Here is a 13864-nt window from a genome sequence, read left to right on the forward strand (position 1 = left end):
TTTTTAAACCTTTTTTTATACCGAATCCCAGGAGGACCTCACGGAATTACTTTTTTCATGTAGCAAAATACACATCTATAAACCACACAAACCACAACGTGAACAATTTTACTAGGCAGAGGCAAACTGGTCACATCCAGTTAAACTAGTTACAGTACAGGGAAGCGTGCTGATTTTTTTTTTTTTTTTAAGTGCATCAGGTTCAGGCAATACCTCACTACCAACCTTCATTTTTACCACACCCACCACCTGTTCAAACCATCCATTGCTGTACTGAGTGACATGAATGCAGCTTAACAAAACAACAGCCTTCGATCTTTACAACAATGAACAGATTCTCCAACTTGCAATTGGAATGGCCTTATTTAATCAATCAAGTCAACAGCATAAGGTTATTTATTTATTTTATTATTTGTTAACATAGTAAAATTCCATACATTACTTGTGTAAAATATAGCAAGAAAACAAGGCCTCGGTACGAGTGTGAATGTTCAATGGCGACGTCCATAAGCATACATTCAAATGACAGCCTGGAATCTGAAATGCTGTTTAGAGTTGAAAAAAGGCAGAGGCTGCTTTATGAAAAGGGTCAAAGTTCAAGCTACTCCGTCAATGTTAAATAGAGCACAAATTGACATCAAAACAGGCAATATAACACTATTTGATGGATTCCCATAAGTTTATATCAGCCAGCTGCCACTTATCCTCTATTCTAATGGTTTTATGAAATATTTACATTATTGTTGTTAATATTGCACAGTATGCACACAAGGCACCCTTTAACCTGCATCAGAAAGCTTTAATAAAAAGATAATTTGGACACTGAACCACATCGCATATTGCTGCACTTGTTCTGGAGTCATTAATGCCGTTCGCCACATTTGAGGCTGTCGTTTCTGACTGATTATAATGTGTTTTAGGGAAGGGAGACTAATTCTACTGAATTAAAACAAAGCAAAGGGGATTTCGGATCAAACATTTCCTGAAGCTACTAAGAAATTTTCCAAGATTCAAATGATAGTTAGGTCTCCAATGGTTTCCAGTTGCCGATTTCACTTCCCAATATACATAGCCAAGATTCTAGTTCAGTCCCATATTGTTAATGGAATTAGTGGCGTCCATAAAGCGTCATCTCTGTTATAATCAGTCAGAATGGCCACCCTTTAAAGTGATACAAGGAATGCACCAAAATTGAGAATTTACACATGCATAAATACATCTGTAAACTGAAGCTAGACCTAGCTTCAATAAATTAGTCTCAGATGACCAACAAATTGAATTGGCATATCCGAAACCATGATAACAGAGTATGGGCAAGTGAAAGTAACAGTGATTTTAAATGTACTACAGTGTAAGTGCACATGGAGGAGTTAGTTGTGTATAGAGGGTACACTACAGTCATGAAATTCAAAGAGGTTCCATGTGGTGTTATGCATAGTGAGAGAAACCCGAATCTGAATCAGGCCAAGCTAGGCAAGGCACAGACACGCTGGGAAAGGTTGAGGAACAGCATCAAACCATCATGTTCCCCGCTCTCATTCACGTGGTTCATTGGGTGGCGGGATCTTGACGTCAGACGGCTCCACTCCCCAGATCTCACGGGCATATTCTGTGATGGTGCGGTCACTGGAGAACTTTCCAGAAGCAGCAATGTTTCTGATGACCTTTTTGGTCCATTCTTTTGGGTTCTGAAGAAAAGAGTGGGGAATTTTACATATAATGAAGGACAGTCAAATTTGAACAAAGCAACTGCTTTTGGGAAACAGCTGTACAAGCTGTTCTGCCTATACATCGATTATCTGTTTTACATTTTGAGATATTTATAATCCAAGTAGATCATTCTGCCAGTATACAGTCATTTTTCAGATTATCACCCTCAGCTAACAATTTTAGCGCCCACTTGTGTCAATTACAAAAACATTTTCTGTTCTCAGATATTTTATATAATTATAGTTTAAAATCTATAATTAAAATATATATAATTGTATGTTTAATATAGAAAATAAAGAAACAAATATTTACAAAACAGCTATTGGCCACCCTGGTCTCAACCATTGAAAAAAAACATATTGGTAAACCACTAATGAATATCATAAATATAAATATATAAATATCTCATCTTAACTCACCTTGTAGAGTTCATTAACTTTTTCTTGACTGCTGATATATGATTCATAGTCTGCAAACACCTTGAACCTGAGAGAGAATTGTTGCATAACATTTCCATAAACATCAAGATATTAGCGTACATTAAAATGGGGAAAATATAAGTATTTTGTGGTAGAATATAATATATATCCTATGCAGCAACATATTACATTCAGACACCTCCACTCTTTGCCACCCACCTGTCATGATTCATGAGCATGTTGACGATGTCCTTGAAGAGTTCAGGCTCTTTGGAGCTGAAGAATCCAGTGCTGATTTGATCCATTGCCAGTTTGAGTTCAGGTAGACGATCGTAGTATTCCTTGGCATTGTATCTAGATCACAAAAGGCGTTGTTATTGTAGATTAAAACTTATTAAAAGTTGTTTTTTGGTCATTGAAATACCCATCAAAGGTAAATTTGAGTAAAATAGTAGTTATGACAGTTGTATGACCTTATAATGAAAACTAGCAAAAGTTTATGTCATTATCCTCACTTCATGCCTTTTAGGGTCAAAGTCCTGTTTAATGCCTGCCCCACCCAGCTACATGATATCACACCAATGAGGGAATCCAATTTTGTCTATGTGGTCTCACAGCTAGGGCTCAACAAAAACGTTTTTCTTTTCACTCATTACGTGAGAAAACAAACTCTGTATAGTCATACTATCCCATTTGACCTGATGTAATATAATAACACCCTATATAAATAACACTAAAATAAACACTGATCACAAAACAAATCCAGTCAGGAGGAAATAATTTCACAAATGTCACAATCAGGAAGTTATATCCATGTTTGGTAGCACTTAACAATAAGGTTTCATTAAAGGGTCCTAATATGCCCTTTTATGAAATCTTGATTTTGTTTTTGGGGTGTACTAGAATATGCTTTTACATTTTTACAGTCATATTTAATGGAACTGAGCTGACGAACAGATCAATTAACAGTTATACTTTTAATAACTAACATTAGCAAAGAACAATAAATACTATAGCTAAAATTAACCAACAATAAGCACTTAATTTGTTAATTTGTTCATCCCCTAATGGAACCTTATTGTAAAGTATTATCCTATGTTTTTATGTGTCCGTTTCATTTTATCAGTCCTCCCATCTATACCTACGTTCTCTCTCTTAACCGTTTTTTATCAATTCACCCTCTCACCCCTTTTTGTCCATGGCCTCCACATCCTCAACCCGCATGCCAAAGATGAATAGGTTTTCTTCTCCAGCTTCTTCTGCCATCTCCACATTAGCGCCATCCATGGTGCCGATGGTCAGAGCGCCGTTAAGCATGAACTTCATGTTTCCCGTACCAGAGGCTTCAGTACCTGCCGTTGAGATCTGCTCGGACAGGTCGGCAGCAGGGACCACTGAACACATGACACATTCAAATACCATTATAATCTATAACATCCAAAAACAAATAAATAAAGAACTATGATGCAACTATAGCAAAAATAATTATCAGATCATAATGCATGTTATCTTGACAAATATCTAATAATCTGATATTTTTATGGCTATCTATCAACAGTTGTTAATGCGTTTACTCACCCTTCTCAGCTAATGAGACTCTATAATTCTCCAGGAAAATGACCTTCAGTCTGTCTCCCACCACAGGATCATGGTTGACCACCTCCCCCACTGCAGTGATCAGTTTAATGATCATCTTTGCCATGTGATAGCCTGGTGCTGCCTGCAGGAGGCAGTGCAGGATAAGAGGGAAAAAAGCGTTTTAGCACAAGTCTAATTTAGTGGACATGATCAGCTGTCTGTGCTCCAGTATAACACATGCATTTCTGGCTTGGTACTACTTTTTTGCTGAAACTAAGTGAACCTCTCTGTCCTGGTTTGTTTGGGGGATTTCAGGTGAGCTTAGATTTATTAAAAGCTTAATTTCCTGTCGCTTGCAGTATTATTGAAATAGTTATTATTGAAATAGTCTGAGTTTTTAAACCGTGGTTCTCAACCTTTTTTTGACTTGGAAGGCCCACATAGTCCAACACAATTTTCAAAAGCTCCTCATATAAAAGAGCTGCTTGTTTTCAAACTTTTTAACAGAATCTGGGAATGTGAATATATTATATTAAGCAAGCACAATTATTTATTTAAGTGATTCCTTAAGTTTCCAAAACAGTTCTTTAATAAATCAATAGTTGTTGAGGGCTGGGGGGACGAAAATAAATATTTAGTTTATTCTACCTTAATTTTATGGGGTATTTATTTAACCTTAATTTTATCCCTTGATTTTTTTTTCTCCAGCACTTTAAATTTGATTAATTTAATATATCTTAATTGAAATATTTTAAGCTCTGCAGCCCCCTTAGAAGTTTGCTGAGACCCCCTATTTAAAACATGTCAATCTAAAGTACACAACAACAACAAAAAATCCCTTAAAAGTGACAGTTATCACATAATATTATTATTCAGAATGCCTTGAATAAATAAATAAATAAATAAGAATTTTAAGTACTTATTGAATTCCAATGGAACATACCTTTCCTCCAATCATTACGGTCCTGGGAACAAATTTCTTGTTTGGTTCTTTCTTTATCCCTTGAAAAGTGCAGAATAAAATAATTTATAAAATCACTCATGAAATCATTAATTAATCAGAGTTATTTTAAAAAGAATCTATGAAATAATTCGAATAAACAAAAAAGATTATACTCAAAACTCTACAAATAAAACTCAAGATAGTCAGCAAAAGAAAACAGCCATTGAAGAGACATCTTTAGATCCAATTGAAATGGGGGGCGGGGGTGGATGGTGGTCGACAATGTCAGAAAAAGCCAAACCAATATTAGTGAAAGTGAAATATTATCTTTGGTCAGTTCCTCAGTGCTCAGACAGGTGGCAGTGTTCATGCACTGATCCATCTTGAATACATTGCAGTGTTTTACTTTCTGCAATTTTCTTACTGTTGTATAAAGTGATGACATGAAGGCAGTTGAGCAGTTGTCTCTTGTACTCATGGATTCTTTTGACATGAATGTCAAAGATGGACTCAGGGTTTATCTTTACTTTGTACTCATCCTCCAGATACGCTGCAAACTTCTGCTTATTCTCCTAAAAATTACAACAACAAAAAAAACTTTAAAAATGAAGCCAAAAATGTTTAAATGTTTAAAAAGACTCCCGTACATCATAAATATCAATATCACAGAAGGCATTTCTTTATTTTTTGGTTTGTTTGATTGTTAATTTCAGAAAATCATTTAAATGTAGACCTGTTTCACTTTAGCCACATCCCGAATGAACATTTCGTCATCAATGAAGTCCAAAAGTTTTCTTAGTTGGAACAGATCTGTCAGGAATTCCTCACCAATTCTCTGAAAGAGAAACAAGCACAAGACATTGAGGGACAGAAAAAAAAACCTGTGGGGAAAGAACAAGCAAGAGCTCTATAAAAAAAAATTAATTAAACATAAAATCTAATAAACAAAACACAAAATCGCCACCTCAGCGATGATGTCAGCCAGGCCGGGGTTGCAGAGCAGCAGCCAGCGACGAGGTGTGATGCCGTTTGTCTTGTTCTGAAACTTCTCCGGCTCAATGTCACAAAAGTCCTTAAATCTAAAACCAGTTACAAAAAAATGTATAATACAAAAATATATATATTATCATTTGTAATAATAATTTCTGCAAGTTGTAAATGTAACTATAGCAAAGGAACATTGTGTCAATATACAATTGACCTAACTAGCATTAAAATAAAAATGCTTTCACGGCTCCCTGGAAATAATTCATGCTACTCACACAGTGGTTTTGACAATGTCTGAGTGAATCCGTGCAACTCCGTTGACAGCGTGTGACCCGACCACACAAAGATGAGCCATGTTGATCCTCTTTGGATCGCCCTCCTCGATCAGAGACATCCTGCGCAAACGATCATGGTCGCCTGGAAACAGCGCAGCAATTCTCTACAACAAAGAGTCCATCAGACCAACCAGAAATAATCTTGATGATCTTGAGGTTAGTGTATGTGCGTATCCTCACATCCAGATGTCGCTGGTTGATCTCATAGACGATCTGCAGGTGTCGCGGCAGTAGCTTCTCAAACATGTAGACAGGCCAGCGCTCCAGAGCCTCAGGTAACACAGTGTGGTTTGTGTATGCACAAGTCTTTGTGGTGATCTCCCATGCCTAAATACACAAATGCGCACTTTAATGCTAATTTTGGAAAGTTCTATTAAAACTAAAATAACAAAATATGGCTGAATGAACAATACTTTTCATTATATTACAAATGTATGTCTATTACTCATGCAGAAAAATACAAAATGTAGAACAATTTAACAGCTGTGAAGGAATTATCTTAACACGCAGTTTGACAGCCTGAACTTCACACCTTATCCCAGTCCAGCCCCTCTATATCCACCAGGATTCTCATTAGTTCAGGAATAGCCAGAGCTGGATGAGTATCATTCAGTTGAATCGCCACCTGAGAGAGTTGTTTTGAAACCGTTATACTTTGTAAGAACAAAAAACTCTGAATTTTTTGTCACAAATTTAAAAACAGTAATAGATCACCTTTTCCGGGAAAGCCTCAAACGAAGTGCGCACAGGATCCCTGCAGCCGAACTTTGAAGATTTGAAACGTCTGATGATGTCCTGCAGAGTGGCAGCTACCACAAAGTACTCCTGCTTTAAACGGAGCTCCTTCCCTTCGAAAAACTAACACATGCACATACAAAGAAATTCATTCATATGAAATACATACTGAAAGCTTTTCAAACAGCAAACCATTCCATTTTCTGCCAGTTTTTCTGACAGAATAACCAAGCATTGTATTTTCTGGCTGCATAGTTTAGTGTTATTGTGTGAATAACAACAATATACATCATGACACACAGACCCACAGTTGCTCAGAACATATTAGTCTTACATTTTCATACTTCCTCAATTTATTGCACATATAAGTGGCACTGTTGCATAAGATAAGAGTTTTCTCAGCTGCAATCAGCTTATGCCAGTCAGCTAAAGCTTATATTGCATATCAGCATCGACACAGTCTAAATATACACACATATGATTGTCAATGTGTTATTTTAGTAACAAATTCTTGCTCTCTGTTCTCTCTCTCTCTCTCTCTCTCTCTCTGTACATTCTGTCCATCAGACGACTCAGCAAGAGTTTTATAGCATTGAGAAGTGAGTGTACTTACATTGTCATTGGGGTAGAGCACCCGGGAGATGTTCTCTGCCAGGTTTCGGTCCAATACAGCCTGGATGTAATCTCCCACATTAACTACAATCATAAATAAAAACAGGGAGAAAAATGTGCAAAAACTTTTTAGCCACAGCAGTCTTATATGTTAATTTGAGTTCTGTCAATAGTGTGTATACACCGATCAGGTGACCCGTGAAGTGGATAACACTGATTGTGATTATCTCTTCATCACGGCACCTGTTAGTGGGTGGGATATAATAGGCAGCAAGTGAACATTTTGTCCTCAAAGTTGATGGGCAGGCGTAAGGATTTGAGCGAGTTTGACAAGGGCCAGGCGACTGGGTCAGAGAATCTCCAAAACTGCAGCTCTTGAGGGGTGTTCCCGGTCTGCAGTGGTCAGTATCTATCAAAAATGTTCCAAGGAAGGAACAGTGGTGACCCGGCGACTTATGCACGTGGGAAGCGAAGGCTGGCCCGTGTTGTCCGATCAAACCGACAAACTACTGTAACTCAAATTGCTCAAGAAGTTAATGCTGGTTCTGTTAGAAAGGTGTCAGAATACACAGTGCATATCAGTTTGTTGCGTATGGGGCTGCATAGCCGCAGACCAGTCAGGGTGCCCATGCTGACCCCTGTCCACCACCAACAACTGGACCACGGAGGAATGGAAGAAGGTGGCCTGGTCTGATGTATCACGTTTACTATCATATCAAGTGGATGGCCGGATGTGTGTGCGTCGCTTACCTGGGGAACACATGGCACCAGGATGCACTATGGGAATAAGGCAAGCCGACGGAGGCAGTGTGATGCTTTGGGCAATGTTCTGCTGGGAAACATTGGGTCCTGCCATCCATGTGGATGTTACTTTGACACGTACCACCTACCTAAGCATTGTTGCAGACCATGTACACCCTTTCATGGAAACAGTATTCCCTGGTGGCTGTGGCCTCTTTCAGCAGGATAATGCGCCCTGCCACAAAGCAAAAATGGTTCAGGAATGGTTTGAGGAGCTCAACAACGAGTTTTAGGTGTTGAATTGGCCTCCAAATTCCCCACATCTCAATCCAATCGAGCATCTGTGGGATGTGCTGAACAAACAAGTCCGATCCATGGAGGCCCCACCTCGCAAATTACAGGACTTAAAGGATCTGCTGCTAACATCTTGGTGCCAGATACCTCAGCACACCTTCAGGGGTCTAGTGGAGTCCATACCTCGACGGGTCAGGGCTGTTTTGGCAGCAAAAAGGGAACCAACACAATATTAGGAAGGTGGACATAATGTTATGACTGATCGGGTGTATTTAAAAACATATATACACACACATACATATACAAATAATGTAATGTATGTGTCTATATAACACAAAACCATACAAGTATGTGTCTTTTATAGAATGAGACATTGGCTGTAGAGCTCAGAGGCCCTGCAATAATGAAGGGCCCTCTCAAAAGCCAGCGTATCTATGGGTAACGCTGGCCTGTTGCCAGCTGCTCTCCGGTTTCTGTGCTGCTGATGCATTGCACAGGAGAAGAGGCCTATATTTAGTATTCTACACAGAAACCATTCTCCCAGGAAACAAGTTCACTTTTATATAAACTCAACTGAGAAGGTGAGTGTGGAGGTAATCAACTAAAACGACTATTTCAATAATACTGCAAGCGACAGGAAATTAAGCTTTTAATAAATCTAAGCTCACCTGAAATCCCCCAAACCAGGGGTAGGCAAGTTCAGTCCTAGAGAGCCGCTGTCCTGCAGAGTTTAGCTCCAACCCTAATTAAACACACCTGAACCAGCTCATCAGTGTCTTCAGGATTACTAAAGCTACAGGCAGGTGAGGGTTTTTCAGGGTTGGAGTCAAACTCTGCAGGACAGCGGCTCTCTAGGACCGAACTTGCCTACCCCTGCCCCAAACAAACCAGGACAGAGAGGTTCACTTAGTTTCAGCAAAAAAGTAGTACCAAACCAGAAATGCATGTGTTATACTGGAGCTCAGACAGCTGATCATGTGAACTGATCATTGTGTGGACTCACATTCTTGCAGGTTGAAATCATTAGGAGCTTTGGCAGACCACAGTCTCATTGTATTCACAGTGTTGTTTTTATAACCAGGCACAGGAGTGTCGTAAGGCATTGCAAGCACCACCTGCCAGAGAAAAGACAGAGGGGTACAGTAAAATATAGACATGAGCGGACTTTTAGCTGAATTCAAATTAAATTACATTTATTTAAATTTAAACAAGCAGCATGAGAATTAAATTTGCCATCCTATTTATCCACAATTACAGTACGTGTTATTTTTTTTGTTAAAGGAAAGCAAGGGCGCATTAATTTAATCATGTGTTACAAAAAAAAATTATATTTCAAATAAAGAGTGTTCTTTTTAACTTTCTATTGAAAAAAATGCATCACGGTTTCCAAAACAGTATCAGGTTTTCAACATTGATAATAATAATAACAACAAATGTTACTCGAGCACCAAATCAGCACATCAGACTGAGTTCTGAAGGATCATGTGACACTGAAGACTGAAGTAATGATGCTGAAAATTCAGCTTTGCCATCACAGTAAAATTTTTAAAATGTATTAAAATAGAAAACAGCTATTTTTAATTGTAATCATTTTATTTATTTATCAAATATTTAATAATTAGTAAAAAATGTGTTCAAATAAATGCAGCCATGATCACAGACTAATTTCAGAAACATTACAACAATCTTTTGAATGATAATGAATGTGGTTGAAGTGTTTTAGTTGTCTTTTAAACGTAGCTATGTTTTCCCCCTCAGAACAGAATCATTTTAGAATCACAACATACTAGTTGCGAGCCACGGCACTAGATCGTCACTGACTGACCTGAGTGTCAACCCACTTTGGTCCCTCATCTGTTTGCTCCACTCGGCCATAGAAATGCACCGGAAGCATGTACTCTGGACGGGCCTTCTCCCAAGGATTACCATAACGAAGCCAATCGTCAGCTTCCTCAACCTAAAAAGAAAAGTGTCCCAGAGTTACATCTTTTTAATATCTGACCTTTTGTCCTACAAACTAAATAAAAAGAAATGCAATGGTAAACTTTTACTGTAAATTAACATTATCAATATTATTTTTCAGTTTTGGTTTACCTGCCAGCCATTGGCGATCTTCTGATTGAAGATCCCAAACTCATAACGAATGCCATAACCATATGCCGCCAAACCCAGAGATGCCATGGAGTCCAGGAAACAAGCTGAGAGAGAAAGCAGACATCAAATGTCCAATATGACAGGGTCATGCCTCATGTACTTTATTTGAAGGTGTAGGGAGTTTTAAATTTTGGTACCTGCAAGACGCCCAAGCCCTCCATTTCCCAGTCCTGCATCCTCCTCAATCTCCTCCAGTTCTTCCAAATCCAGTCCAAGCTGAAGATCAGTGCAAGTCAAAGCAGATCATGTTAAAAAAAACAACACACAAAAGTTAAACGATTATGCAAACTTTGTACAGTTTAATGTTTCAGCAATTTCCGTGTTCTCTCATTTAAACAAGGAAGGGTTTAGATTAACAGTTTTGCAAGCCTGTGGCAAAGCCTGTGTACATCCCCCATGAGCGCTCTGTGGGTGAGCAGGGGAAAAACAACAGCTGTTTCTAAAGTTTCAGGATGTTTAAGTAATCGAGCTCTGAGCCTGTTCTGCAATTTAGTAACAAATGAACAAGTGTATTAAGTTTGCCATGTCATAGTGATGCACTTCACCTGGTAGATGGCCTCGTCACAGGTATTCTGCAGCCCAAGATTTATCATAGTGTTCTGTAGAGTTCTGCCCATGTAGAACTCCAGAGACAGATAGTGGATGCGCTGCAACAGAAAACACACAAATTGAGATATCGGAAGCAGATCATGTTGGCAGAAGACCATATAAAAGATGTGACAGTACAAGCTTAAAATGATTAGAAGATGCAACATTTTAAGCTCTTCTTACATTAAAATGAATCAGTATTTGAATGGGGAAAAAAAAAAAAAAAAAAAAGAATGGTCAACCAATATGGGATTTTTTTTTTTTTTTTCAAAGTGGCTGATTATTATATATTATATTATTTAATTGTTTTATAAACATATTTTTGATTAAGCATGAATTTGAATTAAATCATTGCTGAAATATCAGACTAACAAATTTCCAAAGCAGAAGAGGAGGGTAAAACACTCTAAAAACTGATTGTTACAGCTCTGCTACCCTGGATGACAAATGTATTGATTATTCTGAAACAACAAATAAATAATGACACATTAACATACACTCCCTATTGATTATGTTATTATATTAATGTACAATATGTTCATTTGCAATTAACTCTGTCAACTGCTTTGTCCTGTTGTCAAATATTTTAAATAAAATATTTAAACAAATACTAGGATATTGGGAGTAGATGGTTTTTTATTTAATATAATATAATATAGAGCCACTTTGTTCTCTAGAAAGGAAAAAACAACACATTTAAATCACCCATTAGTTATCTTAGAGCGATTTTATCAGTTACATCTTCTATTCAGTGTAAGCTTGTATTGTCACAGTATTTTATATGGTCTTCTGCCAACTTATACTCTGGTCATGTCTCTCCCAGGTTGCTGAAGTACAACATGCTTAATTTGATCTCTTTGGCTTGGGATCAACTTCTCATAAGAATTCATTCATAAGACGTCTGCACTGGGAGAAGTTTACAGCCTGCTGAATGCCTCAAATCCCCACTGAACATCTGAATACCACAGAAATAAATAAACGCATGCTTCAGTTTAACATGCTGAGATGGTGCTTAATCACTGCATACTGCAGGTTTAAATAAAGTGACAGTGTTTTACTGTTTTTCCAAGCAGGGGTCTGAACCTCAACAAGTGTAATGCTTGACAAGAGTGAAGTTCCTGGAAATGCTTCACGTATTGGTGTGCTCAACCATATAAAGCTATCTGGTGTCACTGGGCTCTCTTTACTGGCTGAAAGGACCTGCTGAAATGAAGCACACATATCTCTGGAAAGCAGTCGAGCCCAGAACAGGAACATTATTGCGCACATCTTTAAAGAAAACATATAAATAAATAAAATAGAAAATAAATACAAATTAAGATAAATAAATATTTAATTAATTACCAAAGGACAGAAAATGACAATGTAATGCTGATTTAATTCAAAATACATGGTTAGACTTCATGTTCAGCAATAAACGAGTCACATCAAGCTTCACGGCCACATCAGTGGTGCCACAAAAGACTGGAGAAGAAAAATAAAACACATTCTCTTAGTTACTCTCCAAAAAAAAACATGACATGACATCCCAACTCATTAAGCACCACAGTAATAGCTGTCTATTATTAGCCACAAGTGATTCTGTACCTGTCAGTGCATTAGATAAGGCCTATCTTCAACTGGGTTTGACCGTATAGTGTAATCTGTACTTGCCTTAGTGAGTAAAGAGAATCAAGTGGTTGCTAAACACTTAATAACTAATGATGACCCAGTATGACAAGGAACAGATCGCACTTTTTTAACAGGCCTGTAACTCTCCCCAGAAAACAGTGAAATTAATGAATAACTCACAATAAATGACGAACTGACTGTCCGGGTTATATTCACTATGAACATTTACAATGCATTGATTATGATTTATGCATGAACTTAAGTCACTTGTGTCATACAGTAGTGAGCAGTTCTGCAGGCAATTATGAAGGCCCAAACTTGCCAAATGCATTTAAACAAATGTACAAGTACGTAAACATTGATTCGACATTAAATGCATTTGATGTATCCCACTACTGCACAATGCCACTTCCTGCAAGAAGAGGAAGAGATCCGTACCTTCGGGTCTTTCTCATAGTAATACTGCTGAGTGCGGATCCAGCGGCCCACCAGGTGATCCCGCACCGTGTGAGCCAGGGCGAAGTAATAATCCCGCGGGGTGGCCACATTGCGGTCCTTCACTAGAGTGAAGTGGAGATGCCTGTTGAAGCTCTTTTTGATTTCAGCAACATCCCCTAGTCCAGCTATACCACGTACACTGATCTGCTTGCGCTTTTCCTGGTCGGTTAGAGGTTTAGACATAATGCCAATGCGTTTAAAAGGCAAAGAATGAAAGTTTGGACCCTTGACTTGTGCACAGGTTGGAGCGGTGTACAAGGCAAGGACTTTACACGCACGCACTGTTCCTTTGGAGACACACCCCTATGTCAAATGGAGAAGAAGGTGGGCGGGACTTATAGTCTGCCTGTTTATTGGCCAGTGACACCATCGTAATTGCGTTCCCATAGGTTGTGTGAGATGTCAATCATGTATGCAACGCTGACAAGCTACAATGTATTTAGACATATGATCTTTACAGTGGTTTTCTGTTATGAGAATGTGTTACAGGTCTGCTCATGCCACACTGTTTTACTGTGTGTTCGGGCGATTAGAGACCGAGCGCATTTAGGCCACGCCCACACCGGGGGGGAAAACAATCCAAACGCTCTCCATTGACTTTGCATTGCGTGAGGCGGCCTCCTTGTCATTTCGGACTTATAACAAAAAACAGAACAATG

At 38.3% G+C, this 13864-nt stretch overlaps 1 protein-coding gene across 1 annotated transcript; it reads right to left on the reverse strand.

Moving 5' to 3' along the window:
* Nucleotides 1-5: 5 nt before the first annotated feature.
* Nucleotides 6-13515, reverse strand: pygb (phosphorylase, glycogen; brain). Its single transcript, XM_079833904.1, has 20 exons — nucleotides 13146-13515; nucleotides 11054-11155; nucleotides 10646-10724; nucleotides 10449-10552; nucleotides 10180-10311; nucleotides 9358-9469; nucleotides 7321-7403; nucleotides 6687-6830; nucleotides 6505-6597; nucleotides 6153-6299; nucleotides 5913-6076; nucleotides 5615-5729; nucleotides 5384-5485; nucleotides 5075-5222; nucleotides 4651-4709; nucleotides 3708-3849; nucleotides 3316-3523; nucleotides 2349-2483; nucleotides 2130-2196; nucleotides 6-1688 (listed from the first exon to the last, which is right to left on the reverse strand). Exons 1-20 carry the CDS (start codon nucleotides 13386-13388, stop codon nucleotides 1536-1538), a joined length of 2532 nt encoding a protein of 843 aa, XP_079690030.1. The 5' UTR covers nucleotides 13389-13515; the 3' UTR covers nucleotides 6-1535.
* Between the last annotated feature and the right edge of the window lie 349 nt (nucleotides 13516-13864).

The sequence above is a fragment of the Gobio gobio genome (assembly GCF_949357685.1).
Source record: "Gobio gobio genome assembly, chromosome: 13".
Classification (NCBI taxonomy): domain Eukaryota; kingdom Metazoa; phylum Chordata; class Actinopteri; order Cypriniformes; family Gobionidae; genus Gobio; species Gobio gobio.